The sequence below is a fragment of the Temnothorax longispinosus genome, chromosome 11 (assembly GCF_030848805.1).
Source record: "Temnothorax longispinosus isolate EJ_2023e chromosome 11, Tlon_JGU_v1, whole genome shotgun sequence".
NCBI lineage: Eukaryota > Metazoa > Arthropoda > Insecta > Hymenoptera > Formicidae > Temnothorax > Temnothorax longispinosus.
The window spans coordinates 13,333,534-13,354,999 of NC_092368.1; the positions used below are offsets into that span (position 1 = coordinate 13,333,534).

At 34.2% G+C, this 21,466-nt stretch overlaps 2 protein-coding genes across 6 annotated transcripts in view; one reads left to right on the forward strand and one right to left on the reverse strand.

Moving 5' to 3' along the window:
- Positions 1 to 2,483: 2,483 nt before the first annotated feature.
- Positions 2,484 to 15,868, forward strand: Rab6 (RAS oncogene family member Rab6). Of its 2 annotated transcripts, none has more exons than XM_071794406.1 (6): positions 2,484 to 2,698; positions 3,841 to 3,899; positions 5,973 to 6,132; positions 6,628 to 6,833; positions 6,929 to 6,995; positions 10,754 to 15,868. In XM_071794406.1, exons 1-6 carry the CDS (start codon positions 2,629 to 2,631, stop codon positions 10,825 to 10,827), a joined length of 636 nt encoding a protein of 211 aa, XP_071650507.1. In that variant the 5' UTR covers positions 2,484 to 2,628; the 3' UTR covers positions 10,828 to 15,868. The 2 variants fall into 2 exon arrangements, with proteins under 2 accessions (XP_071650507.1, XP_071650508.1); XM_071794407.1 differs by lacking the exon at positions 10,754 to 15,868 and adding an exon at positions 7,537 to 10,546.
- A 1,235-nt stretch (positions 15,869 to 17,103) lies between these two features.
- Nlg-3 (neuroligin 3) overlaps positions 17,104 to 21,466 on the reverse strand; it is a 153,444-nt gene continuing 149,081 nt past the window's right edge. For 3 of the 4 annotated variants that reach the window (XM_071794403.1, XM_071794404.1, XM_071794402.1), the window contains exons 9-12: positions 19,891 to 20,042; positions 19,684 to 19,802; positions 18,997 to 19,127; positions 17,104 to 18,911 (exon numbers count right to left, since the gene is read on the reverse strand). In XM_071794403.1, coding sequence (XP_071650504.1) covers positions 18,312 to 18,911; positions 18,997 to 19,127; positions 19,684 to 19,802; positions 19,891 to 20,042 — 1,002 coding nt within the window. In that variant the 3' untranslated portion in view covers positions 17,104 to 18,311. The remainder of the gene's footprint in view (positions 18,912 to 18,996; positions 19,128 to 19,683; positions 19,803 to 19,890; positions 20,043 to 21,466) is intronic. The other variant, XM_071794405.1, reaches the window with a different exon arrangement.

Sequence of the window (21,466 nt, forward strand, 5' to 3'; positions counted from 1 at the left end):
TTTATATATTTATAAATTTCAAATATATATATATTTATATATATATATATATTTATTTATTTAATTATAAATATAAAAATTAAAATTTGTATACAAGCAAATGTAACGTATATAGCGGGTATAGCGTATCGTCGATTTGTCAACTCGAGACTCGGCACTCGGCGAGACACGAGACGCGATACCCGAAATGCGTGGCATCGTGGTATAGCCGGCAAGCCGGCCCGTGGGCCCTTCCTGCAATGACATATTTCCTATCCTGAAAAAACCTACCAACAAAATTAGCCGCTTAATCATGTCCTTCTGCAAAGCAGCCAACATCAATTTGTAAATGCGCGCGTCTCCCGCGAGCACGAATGGCCTCTGTTCCCCTCCATATTCTCTTTCTCTCCCTTCTCAGCGCATATCAGCCCTCCTAATCAAGACCGACAACTTAATCCTAGTACCCGAGCTAATATCACTAGCATACTTATTATTTGTACCTAAGCGAATCTGCTGACCAGTAGCACTCATCTGTGTCAGCTATACACACTGTGGACAAAGCTGGCCGTATTGTCCTCGGTTAGAGGCAGGAGCCAACGAAATTAAAAAAGAAGAAGAAGAAGAAGAAGAAGAAGAAGAAGAAGAAGAAGAAGAAGAAGGGCATTAGAAACTCGTGGGACACGAAAGGCATGGTTGGAGTGAATAGGGTTAACGAATAACGGACGCCGTTGTATCACGGTGTGGGCGTGCTGTTACTCGAATCACTTAATACGATGTCACGTTGTCACTCGGCCCTCTTTCCGCTCTTCGAAAAGAATTGCGGGGGATAATCGCACGACAATTCCGGCACAGCACGTTCAAAGCATGAGACGATTCGAGATATGCCGCGTAAATGAATGCCATGCACATTCGATATTCGATAGTCCAGACATATGGCGGCCTGGGCCCGGGTGGGACGAACGGTTATCGCCCGGGAATATCACGAAGAAACTGCAAATCACTCACAACTCACAATTGCCGTACCTTCGCCTCGACATCTCCGCCTCGAACGAGCGATTCGCGCGACACATTCATTCACGACACTTGATACACTTGATACAAATTCTTGTGCGCGTCGTCGATTATTCCCGCAGAACGAGGAGCAGGAATGCCAATCGCACAAACGAGCGCGCGAATTCCGAATAACAGCATCCACGGCACGGAGCACGGAGCACAAACACTTCACACCTGTCCGAAATTCATCGGGAGAATGATTGAGTAACATATCCGCGGGTAAGTAACGGTATTTCGAGCGTCAACGAAAACAAGTAGCAAGGCCATCTCGCTGATGGAAACAATCGTCCGCGCGCCGACTTTGAACGTACACGCTGCTCCGAAATCGGCGGACTCATTCAACGGTCGCGGCATCACGCAGTGCCGAGCAGCCTCTCTCGCAGGCTTCTCGCGGTGACAGCCAGTGACAGCTAGAGCCATGTGGAAGCCATGGTGGAAGAACACAGGTGTGCTCATACTCGTGACGAATTTCATACGGTTCTACGCAGATGCCAGATGCAAAACATTTTTAAGTGTCAGTTTCAAAACATTTAAGGTTGTACCAAGTGATATTGTGACATATCATCATGAGTACGTGTTCAATAAAAACGTGTAAAAACGATTCTCGAAAGAATTCAAAAAATATTCATTTTTTTTGGAACCCCAACAGAATTATTGATTAATCCAGATAATGGATTAATCATATTTCTAGAGAAGAATAATCAGCCCTTGTGTCGAATTATTGAAACAGCGAAAATTATGGAAAAGTATATCAAGATTATCATGGTTCTTCTATTTGTAAGACAAAAATAAATAAGTAAACATAAAAATAAATAAGTAAGGCTGCGGTCCACTTGATGCTACAAATTCTTTGGAGCGTTCTTCTTCTCCTTATTTCTTCATTGAAAGAAAAGAGAAAGGAATGCTTCGAAGCATTTGTAGCGTCAAGTGGACCGCAGCCTATAAGAGCCTCCGCACAAGACTCTCGTATGATAGCGTAGCGTAACTTAACGTGGATCAACGTGGCACAAGAAACGTATCGGTTAGAGCCTCCGCACAAAACTTTCGTATGGTAACGTAACGTAGATCAATGCACAAGAAACGTATTGACGTATAACGCCGTAACCGATACGTTTCTTGTGCGTTGACCCACGTTTCGTTACACTACGTTACCATACGAAAGTCTTATGCGGAGGCTCACACTAATGACATAACGCCAAATTCAAACTGTACCGCGGCAAGATGGAGGTATCTGGCATCAATTTTCTCATAGTTAGCTATAGGCTCTAGGTGACAGCTCTAGGGAACGCGGGATGGAGCCCTCTCTCTCTCTCTCCTCTCGGAAACCAGTTGGCGCCGCCTACGGCCGTTCTGCGACTCGCGACTCCGTTTTTCAGTCGCACGACGTCATAGTTAAAACGTGCGACTCGCACAGAGCACGAGCCTGTCAAGTGTCTTCCAGCGAGCAGCGGTGAACCTCTAATCAGCCGGGTGCAGCTGATCGTTTTAAATGACTCGTTGTGGCGGCCATTGAGCGCGTTATCGAGCATACGTCGGCATCGAGACCGCTGGTTTTAGGCCTGCCGAGAATCCGTTCAGGCGCGTCGAAAGTAAAACATGTCGTCCTCGGGCGATTTCGGTAACCCGTTGCGGAAGTTCAAGCTCGTCTTTCTGGGCGAGCAGAGCGGTGAGTGTTTTCCCCTCTCGACGGTGTGTGTCAACAAGTGCGTCCGCTGTTCTACGAAAAAAAAAGAATGGATCGATTTTTCTCCGGCGCACGCTATTCGCGAGCTCCGGTCCTACGGGCCCGATCGGGGTGACGACCTTTCCCGACGTCGCCTGGTACCCTTCTAGGTTATGGATCAATATTCCCCACTACCGCCGCCTTCGCCGTCGCCGTCGCCGTCGCCGTCGTCGTCGCCGTGTTCATGCACGATGATGACACGGTATCGCCGTGTTAACTGCGCTCGTACGGGCCGCGCGGTTAGACGCTTAAAACGTGCAACGTGGTGTCTGCGCCCTGCGCTTTTTGCCGAATGGCAGTAATGGCACTCCGACGGCCGACGGTCGGAGTTAAACGCACGACGAAACGGGTCTTTACGACATCTCTTCGGAACCTTTTTGCTATAACAATAGCAATAAGGAAATTTGTTATGACAAAGAAATTTAATTTAGATGTTAATTTACTAATTATTCAAATTTGACGAAAGAAAAAAACGTAATAAGTAAAAAAAGAGGGCATTGACTAGAGCCACAACAGAATGTTTGTGTCGTTATCTTTAATTAAATTAATATTTGACATATGTATGTATGTACGTTGGTCTGTCATCTGACCATCTTCAGTGAGATAAATTAATAAAGCTAAAAACGTAAAAATCAACGGCTGGCTTTCAAATGAAACAAAGGATGTTCTTTTTAAACCATAAACGATTTTATTAAAATTACGTAAAAATACTCGTTAATGTTTCGATTTACTTAAGTCTTTCTCAAAACGCTAAAGAAAATATTTTGATCAAATTACATGTCAAAAAATTAAATTAAAAAACCTCGGAGTAACAATAAAACACATTATGTTAAAACAGCTTGAATAAATTAATAAGATACATAAATGTCGGTCAATCAAAGCAAATGATAAAAAATAAAAGCCGCGATACACGTATTAGTCGCATTAGTTTTTGTCGCAATATACATGACATAAGTAATGTATCTAGAAATATAAATTTTGCGGAAGAGATAGTTCCCGGAGTCATCAAAAATTAATTAAAACTTAGTTGAACAAAAATTTATAAGAATGCAAATTATCTGAGTAAATGTAATTTTGTATTGCAGTCGGGAAGACATCTCTTATTACGCGGTTTATGTATGACAGCTTTGACAACACATACCAGGTATGTAATAATTTATTTATATCTTAATTATTAATTTTTCTGTAATATAAATAAGTGATTTTTGTTGTATGCTTTGAACTTGTATCATTTGCACCGTTTTTATTGCATGCACGTTGCACAGGTTGTGGAAAATTGTATAGTTTGTATGCATTATACTTTAAACGTTTAAATTTATAGATCTATCCATTAATACTTTTAATCTTTGATGTAAATATTTATTAAACATGAATGACTTTTTAATAAAACTCTAATCTAAATTTACAAAATTTGCATTTTAAATCTTTTTTAGAATTTTCTAAAATTCTTGTTTAAAATTTCATTAAGAATACATTTAGATTTGTTCAAAATAAATAAATTTTATGTAAGAGTTAACTCTTTGATAATCAATGAGGTTCTTGTGTTATATATTCGCATGATTTGCAGCAGAAAAAAGCGTTGGCTATAAATTCTTATAAAATATAAATCTATATTGAATGATGATTAATGTGTTTGGCTATAAACGGTGATGTAATGGTTCCCAGGAATCTTTATCTAATGATACAGTTTTCTTAGATAAAAAAGAAACTGATGTCATTTAAATGTCACTTAAAGTATATTATATATTATTAATTAAGTTATTTAAGTCAAATTTTTTTAAAATTACAGCTTGAGATTTATTAATATCTCACATTTTCTTTCTTTTTGCTTTTTATTTTCTGTTAGTTATTACCGTCATAATAAATATCTTTTATCAAATAAAGTTTTCCATTGCATGAACATAATTTACAACGTGTCAGTATGTGCTCTAATCCTTCCATTAATTTTTGCATTGTAATAAACTATATGTGTGAAATAAAATGCTTGATTTTTATTCACTCTGCTATTTCTTACCTTAAGAAATCTATTCAAATAGAAATCTATTCAATACTCCATGCACTTATTTATTTTTTATTGAAGTGTTTATTAATGGTTATAAAATGGTGATTGTTATACGTTATATACGCGCGCGGTATTCGTTATATGTTTTAGATAGTTTATTTACCATCTGCTTCTCGGTTTGCAAAATTATTCGAATTGCTATTGTATTTGAATTTTTAATTAAGGAAATTGCATCTATTATTTAAATCACGTCGGTTTGTTATAATTGTTCTTTTTGCCATTTTATTTGTATTTTTCTTTTATATTATTTTATATAATTTTGAGCGTATAATTATGTATATTGTAAATGCAGAAAGAGTGCAAGAAAGTGCAGTTGGAACGAAAAGACCTAATGCTAGCAGGAGAGGCAGTAGGGAACCAAGATATTGAGTTTTTCTAATCGACAAAGATAAAAAGAGAGACGAAGAAATTGATAGGACATCGATAACTCGCTTCTCTTTCTCTCTTTCTATATATTTTATAACATTACATTATCCGTACGGCACTTTGTTAATAAATTATGTTATGTTTAATTACATTATAATAAATTATTAAATAGAGTAAGTATACAATAAAATATACATATAAATAGTTGCTTTCCTTTCACACTCAAGTAATACTGAGTCACTCAGTTTTGTGAGTATTTTATACTCAGATAAGATACGTCATTTTGTACTTACCTGCTTATTTTGGTGACAAAGCTATCATAACAATGCAGGTTCATAATCTCATTTTTAATGTGAGTCTATTACACTCATTAAAGCACACGGTCTCGATTGTGGGTAAAAACTCAGTTGAATCTCACTAACAAGTGAGAATTATCTGACAATGAGTTTTGATGTAAATTGAAAGCAACTAATATAATAAAAATATTTTTTAATGCTACTTTAAGTATATTTATAATCAGTGTCTGGTATCAGTAAAAATATTTTTATACTAACCCTCCGTCATCCATATGGGGGTTTAAGCCCATATTATCATACATTTATGAAAATCTTGTTTGAAAAATATTACATATTATTGCACATTATTTAAATTAGTTTTATCTTTTTAACATCAACTTTAATACAATTCTAATTTTTTTGTCAACTTCTAAAAGTGATTTGTTTACTTTTTTTGGCATTATGATAAGAGATTGATTAATGTTTAATATCTTGATGTATCGTTATGTTGCAGGCCACGATAGGAATAGATTTCTTAAGCAAAACTATGTATCTTGAAGACAGAACTGTGAGACTACAACTGTGGGATACAGCGGGGCAAGAACGGTTCCGTTCTCTGATACCTAGTTATATCAGAGATTCTACTGTCGCGGTCGTTGTTTACGATATTACCAGTAAGCAATCGGTATATAAGGAGTACGGTGTCCTAGAAAAGCTACATGCCAGTAGCTTCGAATTTAATATTGAAACATTCCCTAAATAACATGAATTTTAAAGTTTATTTTAAATTTACTTACATAATAGACATATTTTACATAACCTTATTTATAAATTTTTTAGCTTGAAGCTTTAAATCTGTTTGGAGATTTTAGATTCTTTATTTTTAATATTTCTTTAAAGAAACTTTATTTCTGCTTTTTATATATATATATATATATAAAATCTATACAAACAACATGGTTTACATGTTAAATCGATAATTTCATTCCTTTTGTGGGTTTTAATAAATTATATTATTTTATTAACGTAATTTGATATTGTAATGAATAATAATGATAATATAATAATAATATAAATTTAATTGCGCTGGCATATGCTCTATTATTGGTACACCCTGATAAATAAACTATGAAACTAATTGTAAGATTGCTAATTGTAATATTTGTCAGACGCCAACTCGTTTCATCAAACATCCAAGTGGATAGATGATGTACGGACTGAAAGAGGAAGTGATGTGATAATTATGCTAGTGGGCAATAAAACTGATTTGAGTGATAAGAGGCAAGTTTCGACGGAAGAGGGCGAACGGAAAGCGAAAGAACTAAATGTGATGTTTATCGAAACTAGTGCTAAGGCCGGCTATAACGTTAAACAGGTAATCGTATTACCCCTTTTTTTCACGCTCGATGCAGAGAAATTTTTTCGACCTATGAAAGTGAGCAAAATTACCGTTATTGTTAATTATTTTAGCTATTTAGAAGAGTAGCGGCGGCTCTGCCAGGTATGGATTCTACCGAAAATAAGCCTCCCGAAGACAGTATCCTTTTGCGTAAGATACTTACTGCACGCAATTTGCATGGCATATTTGCAGGAACGTTCGCGGCGACTTCTCTTATTTCACGTGCACATAATTCCCACTTCACCCGTTATTATCTATTCCTTCGATTCTGCACCATCTTTTAATATCGACTTTTTTTCTTCCGACTATTTTCCCTTCATTGTTTCCTCAAATTGTAATTTTTAAAATTTATTTTTATATGCTATCTTTCACGTTTTTATTTTATAATCAATTAATTATTAGTACTTTATTTCAGGATATCAAACGTGGAACTCTTTCCGCGTTTTATATATTTTGTTTAACATTTAAAAGAAAAATAGATATTAATTTTTATTTAATAATTTAAATATTTAAATTTCTTGCCATTTGTTATATTTTTCGAGATTGTTCGATTCAATCTATCCATTCTAATTTTTCGTTTTTGATTTCGGCACTGGATTTATTTGGCGATCCGTCGGACCTTCCATTTGTTTGCGTTATACTTTTGTGTTTTCCTTAATATGTTCTTTAATCCGTATAGTGCAAGAGGTAGTGCTCAAGGACACGCCAATCGAACTGAAAGCCTCGGAGAGCAGTTGTGCATGCTAAGTCGTCGTCGGCCTATATGGTAGCAGGGTATCGAATCGAATCGGACGGAGTCTTAAATCTCCGAATAGGGCCCAAACCGCCCCGGATCGTCTCTGGAGCGGTTTGGGAATCTTTTTCGAGAAACATGAACCGATTTTCTAGGTAAATTTTTAAGAGAGCTCTTTATCGATTTTTCAGTAAGCATTATAAACGAATAATACAGTATTAATATTATCGCATATATTATAATTAATAATATTAATATGTTATTATTTAACTGAGGACATTATAACTTTTTCGATAAAATCGAGTAATGTTCTTTTGGAAATTTTCTTAGGAAATGTATACACGTATAAGATTATTATACATAATATATTAATACAATTAATTTATTTTAATTTGTTCTGTTTCAAGACTATTCGAAGAGAATGACTTACAGTTCTGTTTCTGTTCGATGCCCTGACTAGTAGACAAAACACACTGAGCTAAGTTAACTTATAAGTTAATGACATAGGATGTTAGGGTACTGATTGCATTCGGCCTGTGGTTTTCGTGAAATCGGAAAACTCGTCGAAAGCCGTGCACTCAACAGCAACGATTTTTACTAAGATGAGAAAAAGTACAGTTTCACACAGTAGCTTAAGACTGCTTTTACACAATGACGTGTTTCGGTATATTAGCCGATCGTAGAAAGAGCTATTAACCTTTTCGGCCTTGATACAGCAATACGTTCTCAATTAATTATGGAGCATTTTAAACAAATTGCAACTTTCTAAATTAGTTAATCTGAATTCTTGTACACTAAAGCAGACTAAAAAATACAATAAATATTTTTATCTTTTATTATTATCACATAATCAAAATTACTTGAATTTGAAAATATTATTTAACCAATAAAAATAATTATTTGAATTAAAGTAATAATTTCAAAAATAATTATTTGAATTAAAGTAATAATTTCAAAATTTATCTTATTTAAGTTTTTATTAGACGATGGTAAATGATTAGGTGAGAAAAGTGTTTTATATATTTTTGAAGAATGCAGTATTTATTATATATCAGAGCTGAAAGAGTTGGTATAGCCTTTATTACAGTATCAAAGTTTACCTAAGTTTATTTCGCTTGTCAATATCGGTTATTCAACATCGTACATTATGTTTTTTACGCGTACAATTAAACATACATCGACAGTTGCTCAAATTGACATTAAACAGCTGATAGAAGTGAATCGTATTTTCCGTGTTCTTATTTATTTTGCAGTTTTCAAGAACGAGATTAATTGTCGTACACATTTGCAATAAATAGAGAAAATAAGACAGCTGCATTTGCATTTACGATATTTAGCGACGATTACATCGATTTGGAGATTATGATTGAACGCGTTATATAAATGCAGTCCTTGAGATAATTAAATTAAAATTTTCAAATAATCAAGTTCTAATGACTAATGAATATATGTAGATTCTCGCTCTATTCGATGCTATAGAGAAAAAAATAAGTAATTGAAACTCAATATTGAAAGCTTAATTTGATTTGACTCTAAATACATGGATATTAATTGACGCTGGACAGTTGATAAAAGACAAGAAAAATAGGAGGAATCGAGGGAAAAGACATTTAAAGGAAAATTTTGTATGGAATAAGTGGATGATTAATTAGCAGCTAACTATATCTCTTTTCTACAAATAATTTAAGAGTAGAATAAATGAACACCTCTGTACAGATTCGGATTTATTTTATTGAATTAAATATTTTCTTTCTTTAAGCTATTATTTATACATTTTTTCTTTCCGGATTTATAAATTTGTTTATAAAAGAACAAAAACAACTGGTTTGTTTAAATACTGCACATATAATTTGAAATTTGGATAAAAAAGACTTTTGATTTCTAGTAAGATATCTATTTTAATATCGCATTTGTTGACAATTTGTCTGTTATTATAATATCTTAATTTATGTAAAAAAACTTGAACTATTGATAATATAATGAAATAGTGAAAAAATAATATTTTTTATGTTGGTCTCTCGGCTATGATTTTTTCATTTTTTCCGTATGGTAATTTCTTGTTATTTTGCTATTATTTCTAAAGTATTGAAAACATAATTTATTTTAACTTATTTTTTCTTGCTTGACTTTCTTATTTTTCCTGTAATCGTTTTTTCTTAAATTAGGAAGAAGGTCATTAAGAATAATTGGCGAGAAAAGTTACCAAAATTACATATTACAAATTTGTAAGAAAAGAACTTTGTATTAATAATTTTAATATTTTTGATAATTATATATGTGTAGAGCTTGTGCTAAATGATCTAAGAAAATATTTATTTTTTATATTGGATTTAATTAATGAACATATAAGCAAATTAATACTAAATTAATTTAAAATTTAATTTTGTAATCGGACTTTTTAGGTTTAATCGAATTTTTTATTAACTTTGTAATACATGTTTGTTATTTTGTTCCGCGTTCTGTAATATTTTTTTTCTACGAGATTTTCTGTTTTAGAAAACTCATAGCAAGTAATTCTAGAACATATTCTCCGTCCCGTTTTTGAAATTTTATACGCTTTTTCGATTGTCACTTTTCCTAGCTTGGATAAGCAGAAATTAAAGCGCGAGATTGTACACAATTAAATCAGAGCTGTATTCTCTTGAAGGATTATTGGTTAAAGCAAAATTAAAGGAAAAAAGTAAGAGATCATCGATTTGGCAGCGATAACTATCAGTATAATCGATAGATAAATACTTAGAAATTTGTAGATAATACTAGAAAAGTCATAGAAAAAAAAGTTTGTTTACTGCAGTATCATTAAGGATTGCATTGTACTTTATCTGGTTTGTAAGCATTCATTGTATTATCGGAAACATCAACACGCATTGATTTATAAGTTTAAGGCTACCAATCAAATGTTTATCAAGTGCAATAATGTATTTACTGACCAATAACATTGCCAAATTGCAAAAAGCGCATAAGTCTTTTTGATATTTAATTTTTCGAAAAAGCATTTACCTCCTTTTGGTATTGATAAATAGGACTGTGCCGAACAAAAGATATATTGGAACGCGATTTTATTAGTTCTTTTTATTGCATATATGATTCAATTAGTTTCTTGAGAAACACCGAAGAGAGAAAGTGAGATGAAATTGCTACACGCCTTAACACACAAAAGCAGCTGTCGACTTGCAGAATCAATCACCGATGCAGAACGGCTCGGAGTCGGAGGGTGAGAGCGGCTGCATGTGCTAGGGCGATTTTGTCGTCTCGAAATCCGAAGAGAGAAAGAGAGCGAAAAGAGAGAGAAAGAGAGCGGGAAAATCGCAGTCAATCTCCCAACACGAATCATCATACACCATTGCAAGACGCTGCTGCTGGCTTCTTCTGATGTCGTTATGGGAACAGGGGCCTTCGTCGCCGATCTCGGGCCCTAAGTATCGTTTCAAGTGCTACTAGACGAACTCATGCGATATCTAATACTAGCTAACTTGCGTTGTTTTCGGACCGGCTTTTGTGCGAGAGAGTGGAGGACCGCACCATTCGGGATACTTCCATGTTTAAGCTTGAAACGATGATAGCTACGGAGTTCACGTAAAGTCTTCGACTATCAATTCGTGGGCGTCTAATTATGAATTTTCTAAACAATTTTTGCTGAAGCAAAATTATAAGTGACAAATTTTATATTTGTTAATGTATAAACCAATAATTATTCAATTATTGGTCAATATTATTACTATATTTATGATTTTAATTTGATAAATTTAATTAACGATTTTACAAATATATATTATACATTATTTTTATCAATATGAAATTACAATTGCGGGACTTATAGATATTGAATATCTTCATACAAAATTATAGTAAAACTATAAAAAAGGATATTTTCTTTTCTGAATTAATTGACGTGAAAGGGTTAAAGAGGTAAATTATAGTGACGTTTCTTGACCAGTTTTTAAGCAATAATCTTTTGGGCTTCTGATAAATCCTACATATCACCATTCTTACAAGAGGCGTTCGCTAATCTTCGAGATCAACCCTTTACTTACAGTGATAACCCATAATTTTTTAAAATATATCTCTAATCGAAGTAAATTAATTTCGAGATATAAAAAATATTAAAATATAAAATTTAATGTATTTGTGTTTTTATATTATTATAATTTACAAACAAAAACAAAAGTAATATAAATTAAACTTATATACTAATAGGTTAATAATTTAGAAATTAATTTGATTTATAAGAAAATGGATAATATCACATTAGAATATTTAAAATAATCTAGATTTTTTCTAAGTTTTAATTATTTTATTAAACACTGGGCGTATTAATTGATTAATGATCACTATCGTCTGGCCTGTGTGTGCGATTAATGGAGTTCACTGCTACATCTTTCCAAGTTTAAGCACATATATTGTCTCTTCGTTCAGAGATCCTGTATGTAATAAAACGCGCACAAGGCACCGAAGCTTGCGGATGGATAGTTTCTTTTGTGTACTTAAAAAAAAAAGAGAAGAAGAGAAATAAGGAAAAAAAGAACAGAGAAAGCACGACTGAAAGTAATCATCCTCGGTGAAGTTTATTAGGTCGCCACTAAGCTAATTACGATGAGTTCACGAGTTTCTCAATGACGGTACGTTTATCAAGGCAAGGTGTTCGTTCGAGGATATATTTCTAATGTACCACATATTACGAATCTTTATAGACATCTTTCGATATCTCTTGATAATAAACGACTACTTGATAACGAGACTCAAGTCTGTAGATCGACGGTGGATACGCAAGTGTGCACAAACGACCAAACTCACTCACGTGATCCTTTTTTTATTGCAAACTATTGCCTTCTGAATCCTTGTGATACGATGAATATATTCAACTGCAAGTCTCTCCACCACGGAGAAATTATATAAAAGCCAGCTGAATCGTCTAGAAATGATCGAAAAGTTATTGATTCACGTTTTAAATTGCACAAATAATCAACAATTTATATTTAAATCATTAATAATTTAATTTGCAGCCAGATAAATTTATAAATCTGATGTATTATTAATTTGTAAATTCAAATTTAATTAATATGAATTATATAAATATATATAAATACTATGTAAATATACCTAAATTAGTTCTAACAAATTCCACTAATTTGAGAAGTTGAGTTAAAATGGAAATATATATAACGTTTGGCCGTTTGTACAAAAAGAAATGCCTATACGCTACGCCAAACGCAAACACCCGTCGAATGTTTCTCTAGAAGATGATTATCGGAGGATTATCGGAGAAATAAATCAATTATTAATTATTATTAGCTGTGCTTGACGCGAAACCTCTACAAGTCCTAGCAAACATCGTTATCTCTTTGCACTCAAAAAGCGCGACAGAGCTTATCATTATTCCAAATTTAGAATTTGTTACGTTATTTTTATATTACTCTGTAATATATTTATTTTCGTTAATTTATGTTTAATGACATTCAATAAAATGGGAAAACAATAAAATGATTAGTACTCGATAGAATATAATTGATTAATATTATAATACTTATAACTCTACAAAAATTTACCGTTTCGATCGTTATAAAAAAATTGTATATATGATATTTTTAAAAGCTTCAGTAACGAAGTTTTAAAAATCGATGAACGAGTGCAAAGGGGTGGATGTGTGAAACTGTCTCTCTAGCCAGCCCCTATATAACGTGTCGTGTAGCGTTAATCTGACAGTGTTGCACAGCAATATTGAGTATGTACCGCGAGATGGTTTTTTCGAACACTATATTTCAAGGCAACGCGTTCGAGGGAGGATCTAGCAGATTTCATGATTTAACGAAGTTTGTGAAAACTCGGTTACTTTCACGCGAATGTATCTCGTAATCATCACTCATGTATATGTTAAATTTGTATGTCACTGTGATTATGATTTATTAGCACAAATATAATATAATGAGCCAATGTTGCCGAATCAATCAATTATATCAATATTATTACTGAAATTAATTATTGGTATTTATTGAAATTAAGCGTCAGTATATGTATAACTTATTTTTATATGCTGAATTAATTTACTTATTTACATTCAAAGTTTATCGAATTTGTCAAGTGTTATTGAATCTTATTAGGTTTATTGAATTTAAATTACAGAGTTAAATACGTTTGATTTATTAATTGAATTAATTAGTTTATTTAAATATTGTTTGATTTACGAAATATACTTCTAAATTAACTTACAGCCAAAAAGAATTAGTATCAAATCCCACGAAATTTAAGGGTCGAAATTTCTTCTCTTTTCTTTTTATTTTAGATCCGCCCTTAGAAATATACTACTTACTATTTTATTTATTTTTCTGTGTAGGGAAAGACATTTTGCCCGCGATAATCTAAGACTGCAACAAAGTGAAAAAAAAATACAATCGCAAAAATTTATATTATAAATATATCTTCAAATTTATAAATTCATAAATTTATAAATATATAAAGAGTAATATATAAATTTATTACAAATGGGATGCGAATGGCCTCTGCATTAAAGAGAACAGCAATGTATCCTAGCTGCAATTAGTAACTTTAGAATCGATGGATCCAAGATAATTGCGGGCAATGTCTTTCTCTTAATGTAATTGATAAGTAAACCGAAGTATGCCGATCTAGTCGAAATGATCGTCGCGTAGCGAATTTACAATGGCAATCACTTCAAATCCTGATTGATAGATACCTGATTGATAATTGAATGATCTGATTTAGTTATCAGATTTAGTTATCATGATTATCAGATATTACATTATATTATGCCTTTATTATTAAAATTTAACATTTGCCAATAGTATAATTTCCTGAAGTATTAAACTAAGAACTTGTGAAATTAACGAATTTTCAACATCTTATCAATAAGTATTGATATTGTTATTAGTTAACATTTAAAAAATATTGATATTTAATAAATATTTGTATAAATATTATAATTTAATACTAAATCCGGTGCTGAAAGGGATTTGATAACAACAATTAGGTTTAATTAAAGATAATTAAATTGGAATGATAATTGAAAACGAACGTTCCGGCTAGAGCGGAGCCTCAAGTGCATTTACGACTTATTATATATATTATATATATTACAAAGGTATATAAATATATAAATATGTCGAGACAAACTTCGTTATAGGAGTGATTATGTCAAGCGAGAGAAGGAGCGCTCCTTTCGCTATTGTTTCTTGTTTGCTGTACCGTAAGACAAAGTTGTAGTTGAGTAGCAATGGCGAAATTATCATTTCAGCTTCATGCTACATAGTGTAACGAATGCATACACAGATTGTACCGTATTGTAAACGATTAGAGGGAACAGGAGCGAGTTTTGCGCGGACAAAGGCGCTTTTGTCCGCATATAACGAACCACGATCAGAGAGATGAGAATGTTGACAATTTTCTCTTCTTTATATTAGATTGTCTGTAATACTTGTAAAAATAAGCTATATGTTATTTTTACTAATTAACCGAAATGCATGAAAACGTGTAATGCTCAATTAGAAATTAATAATAATGATAATAACCGATTCATAATCGTAATTAGAGTCAGAATTCTTGTATTAATATTTATACAAGATCGACGCTATTTTACTTTATTATAATTTTAAACACTAATGTTTTATTTGTGACATTTGGATTTAAATCCAGATCTAATTTTTTTATTTTAGTTTTATATATGTATCAAACACACATTTTTATAATAATCCTAAAAAATAATCTCTGTATTGGAATTCTGGGATTCTGAGGAAAAGCGAGTCTAGGCATTCGCTTTAACTGCCATTGAAAGCGAGCTGAATTAAAGTGTCTCTGATCGTCGGGTTCGTTTGTCGAAGTAACGGAACCAACCCCATCTTTTTGTACCTTGTGTCTTAGATAGAGCCTCGTGTTAGTCCGAGTCGAGGCTCGCGAATGAAATTTTGCAAACTTGTCATAACATGTGTGTCGCGACTACTATATTTAAACCGTAGAGCTTCAACGAACGAGCGAATAAAGTTTTATGTTCACCAGAAAATCCTTGGAATTTTTAGATTTCTAAATTGTCTTCATTAAAATATCTGTACGACTTTCTGTGCAAAGTTATATAATTTAAGTGCCATTGAAAATTGATATAGATCAATATGTGCAATTTATTTTTGAATGATCCCTTTTAATTTGCACGATCCACTTTTGATGACTTAAATGTAATTCGTACTATTTTAATCTTTTTCTGTAAACTGATAAAACTGATTTGATTTTTGGGAATAGGTTTGAATTAAACGATTGATAGTTTATTATATAGTTTATTGTAATGTCAATTATATACAAATTTAAAATTACGTCCAGTGTGCTTCCGACTACGCTGATATACCGTTTTTTTCTCTCGTCGATGTGCGGTATATATTATTACAATCGGAGCTATTCTCGAGCTCTTCGGTACCCTTCACTCGTTTTAACAGCGCGTCAGCGACAGACCTAAATTTAATTAATCTTTATTTACAGTCGAAATCGCACATTTGAAAGTTCCTCCAACAGTCTGTCGCCGTTCAGATATTCAAAAAATCTTCGTTAATCTTTTAAAAATAGGACAACTCTAAAAATTTAATCTTTTTTTCTTTCTTTTTATTACTTACTAGTCTTAAAGATGATACTAAAGTGACGAATGATATGAGATTAGTGAAATTAGCAAAATTAAAACAAAGAATAATAGTGTCTAATGAAATCTTCATAAGCAATATTTTTTTGAAATAGTTTCCCACAAAGTAGTTTGCAATTAATACATTTTTATGCGAATGCCTGCCTCGCATATAATTCTTTTGGAAATGCTTATATTTAAAACAACAAGGACTGATTAAATTTGCAGTTGTCTTATTTTTTTGTAAAACATTGATGGATTAAAAACAACGCGTTTTTTTCTATCGCAACAGCTTTTCGTCTTCGAATTTTTGACTTATCACGATTTTCCATTCAACGATCCACGTAATTTTTTTTCTTAATTCACGATCGTGTTTGGCAGTATGCTATTGAGTGTTATCGGTCATTCGACTTTCTTTTATTCTTACAGTAAAAAAAAGAAATTGTTCGATTCTCTCGATCGCCCACTTAACCCTTTCATTCTCAGAAATTTATCAAGTTTTTATTGTATAGAAATTTGTCTAAATCATAATTAGAGTCAGAATTCTTTTATTTCACATTTTAATTTGCAAAAAATTACTGGAACATTGCAATTATTTTACGAAATCATCAAAGTTTTGTTCTGTCAAAATTTTATTCACGGTAAAATTTAGCTGCTAAATAAATTTAATTTTTGTAAAAATTTAATTACGTCATTATTGAGAAAGAAAGTGTTAATTAAGTATTTAATTGAGCATTCGAACGATCGACGTCATAGAAATAAATCGTCGTGGCAGCGATTCGAACCATTGTCATAATCATCATCACTCGGAAGAACGAGGACAGTGTCGGCACGATTCAAATCGGCTCGAACCTTCAGTCTATATTACGTGGAAAGGTAATGAAAGAGAGAGAGAGAGAGAGAGAGAGAGAGAGAGAGAGAGAGAGAGAGAGAGAGAGAGAGAGAGAGAGAGAGAGAGAGAGAGAGAGAGAGAGAGAAAGGAAGAAAGGAACAGCAGATAACATAAAAGCAGATCAAGAAAGCACCATTAATTTTGATCATTAATTTTGTGTGCGTAAGGAAGTTATAAATTAATTGTAATTGCTAATTTATTACAATAAATTTTGTACAATAAAAATTGATAAAATATATAAAAAATATATAAAAGATTAATCTTTAGTAATAAAATTATAATATTTAAATAAAATACTTGGAATATTTAAATAAGATAAATCTAAATAAAGTAAAAATTATAATATAAAATGAGTAAGAGAATACAATAAGATGAAAAATGTGTGTCAAAAAAGAAATAGAATGCGATCGATTTTTTTTTCTTGGGGAGGAGGATGGAGAGTTCTACTTAACGCAGATTTCTCTATCCATCAAAGACTATATGATTTTCGGCAGTTGGTCGCAAATTCGAAAGGTAGAAAACAATAACAGTATGGCGTCGCCACTAACACAGGGGCATAGCGAATTGGAAGCAACGCTGCTTGGCCCGAAACGACCGGACCCCGACTTTGATTCTGACTTTTATATAAAGGCCAGCAGTCGGCTTCCGTGCATGAAATACCGCGCAGTTATGCCCCTGCACTAATTCATACTCCTCACGTAACAATGAAAGTCACTTCATTCACCTCTTATCCTTTATCACTTCCTATCTATCGACAATATCACGGTCGCTTCGAAAAAAACTTTGAAGAATTGTCCCACTTCCCGTCGAGTATCAATTGGAAAACATTATTTCCTGAAACGCTTTTCCGTTTTGATTTCAGACTTCGTCTCTGTTAATCGTCTCGCGGTTTCTTCTACAGGAGGATTCTGCTTGTGGTCAAACCGATGACGAAGAACATTCTGAAGAGCCATCTCGATCTTGACGCGATTTCCCGACATTCGACGGTTTCAGGATTCTAATCTAAAAGTATTTCGGTATTCGCTAGAGCTTGATTCTCAGCCTCTCTGTGAACTGGCAATGATTGTGTTTCTTCTTCAGTGTCCTGATTATGTCCATGGTCAGATTAACAATGGAGAGCTCCATTTCGAAATGATTCCCTGACGCTCGGTTGCTTCGGGGATCCTATATAATATCCTCGCGGCCATGTTAGTTCGGTGACCGCGCGGTCGCCTAGAGTCAGACCCTCAGCTCCTCCATGACCTGAGGGTGATTGTGTCCCTTTTTCAAGGTTCCGGTGCCGGTCATGGCCAGGCTTTCCTGCTGGAGCTGGTTGGGACTGATGATGAGGTTCTGGCCAGGCTTGCCGGGCTTCGTATTCTTCGGTGGCGGGGGCGGCATAGGCACGTGACAGGTATTATTCTGAAGGTCGGCGAACTCCGGCGGCGGTATGTGCTGGATGTGATGCCGCTCGGCGGTCTTGGTTTCCAGCTCACCGCAAATGTTGTTCGGCATCTGGCCGTTCTCCTGGCGCTTTTTGGAGCAGCCGTGGTGCTGGTGGTTGCTCTTGTCGCGCTGATAATACACCCCGGCGAAAATGAGTACGTTCAGGATCAGCAGGCTGCAGCCGATCGCGATTGTCACGCTCAGGGCGGTGGAATACGCAGCGAAGCCGTCTTCGGGTAACGCCGTGGTGTCCTCGAACGTGATGTCGCTGGGCATAGCCGTTGACACGTTGGACGAGGATTTCTCGATGGACGTCACCTCCAAAGTGGTCGTTCTCGTGGTCGTCGGCACCCTCTGAATGAATCTGGGCGGCACCTGGAGATAAGATTTTTCCTGAATTTAATATGATTGATTCAACTTGTTTTGATTTTGATAATTATACGATTGACCAATGGTTTTTATGATAACATTGTAATACCTGCTCGGCATCGAGGAGATGATGCGATCTAGGAACATCGTCCGAGCCGGGTTTGTGAAGGTCGGGCACCAAGTTCAACCAAAAAGAAAGGCGATGGGCCCTGTAGTGATTCTTCAGTTTCGATTTGAGCTCTGAAAAGTCAATGTACAAGTATGAGCAATTTAATTACATATTAATATGTACAAAAGCTAAGTCTGTCTAAAGCATCAGATCTTGCCAAGTATCTGCTAAAAGTTTTGTCGGCAGAAAGACTATAGATTTGATGCCTGTTCTGATATATTAACGTGATATTGGCAGAAAACCAATAGAAGTATAATAGTCTACTAACATAATCGAACAACAGATTGGCTGCAGAAATCGAGCAGATCCTGCAGGAACCGCCCAGGCTCTGCGCGGTTTCTGCTGCCAATCTGCTGTCTAATTATGCTAGTAGACTCTGCTGATAGAACATAAGCTGAATGTGGACGCAGTTGATGACAGTCTACCGGCATGTCTGATCAAATCTGTTACCAATCTGCTGACTGCTATCATTTTGTTTACTGGGATATTATAATAATCTTTGCGCTATAAAAAGATATAAAAATCAAAATTTTTCAACATTATGTCTGTTGTATAAAAAAAAGTTATATAAAAAAAAATATTTCATAAAAAAATATTAGACGAAAGAGAAACATTATGAAGGCTCACCTATGCTAAGATATTTTTTGTGGACGGCCTCATAAGCGGTCCAGTCGATATTTTTAAATTTGGTCCTTTCCGGTCTGGAACCGAGGGGTCCAGGATCAGGAGTGCCCTCGTTTGGATTCCTGGTCGATAGAGAGGAATTGTTGAACAGAAAATACATATATTATTTCACAAGAGCATCGCGGAAGATACGCTTGCTCGACAACTCACCCCGTGCGTGCAAAGTTTGTCAGATAGAGTATCACGCTCTCGGAGAGCGCTATCTCGGCCCTGGTATAGTTCTTCGGCCAATGGGACAAACCTCCGACCAGGGGCGCTCCGAAAAAATATGGCAGCTCCTCTCCGTGAATGCATCCCGGCCTCTGAAATAATAATAATAATAATAATAATAATAATAATAATAAACTTTATTAACAGGTAATAGACCCTTTAACGTACAAAGAGAAAAGAAAAAACAAGAACAATAAAATAAAATTAAAATTTTACAACATAATATAGAGAACATTCAGGTTACAAGAGTAGACGAGAAAGTTTTTGTTTAAAAGTTGATACAGAGCCACCAAAAAAGTCAACCCTATTGGAGAAATTACTTGCAGATATTATTAGCCTATTTACACAAGAATTTGCGCTATACAAAGTACGGTGATACCCGAGATGGAAGATGGAGTACTGTCTTAATTCTCTAGTCGGGATGTTAAAATAGATACGTTTCAACAAATCCGGACAATCAGTAGAGTGATTGAGAAGCTTAAAAATAAATGTAAGATCAAAGGTTAGTCTCCTACTTTCTAACGATAGCAGATTTAATCTATTTAATATAGTGCAGTAGTCATGGCAAGTAATTGACATGGGATTACCTAGCCGATAAGCAGCCATACGCCATAATTAACATGCTATACAATAAAAGTATAAATGTGTAAATTCCAAATAAATAAATATAGAAGCAAGACAGTAAAAATTGAAACAAAAATAAGAATTATTTCTGTTTTTGCCGTTATTTTTATTTCCATCACTTTTTTGTATGTAATACGATATGATAATTTTTTGTGTTTATCTCTCGTTTTCTTTCTGTTGTTTTCGGCTTAAAATAACAAATAAAAAAATTAGTCGGCTCGAGATAACTCTAATTTTGGCTTTAATAGTTCAATCGCGTGGTCTAATCGGGAGAAGAGGAGCAGGGGTGAATGAAAAAGAATCGACGGACCGAGCTAACCGCGGAATTCAGCAGAATTTTTCAGAGTTCTTTCACGCTCGATCACATGGAAGCATTCGTGGAATCTGCCGGGGACCCAGTAGGGGCACTCACGATTTCTCGTTGAAATTGTAAAAATACCTCGGCCTGTTTCGCAAATTTCGCGTTTGCCTGCCATTTTAAAAGGAGGCTCTTACCCGGCTGCTCTAATCAATGTAGCAACCGAAAAATTATCATTAATAATTGGTTATAAAATTATCGGAAAATTAAATAAAAAAATAAATGATGATTTTTACATAGTGTAAGAGTAAGTTATATGTTCTATTAGTGTAAATATTAAAATTTATACAATAAGTCAGTTGACTACGTCAGTGCTAAAGAGCAGAATAATAACATGCGCGTGTTACAACAACGTCGTCTGGTAGCAGTCTGCAGCTAAAGTGAGGTGTAGCCGTGTAGCGTTGTAGCGATTGATGCGATGAAGAGATGGAGCCAAAAGAAAGATATAACGTGAGAATGCTGAGAGGGAAAATGAAAGGAAAATTCTCGAAAATAAAGGTTGCAATGTCAATGCGCGAGATAATAATTATGCCG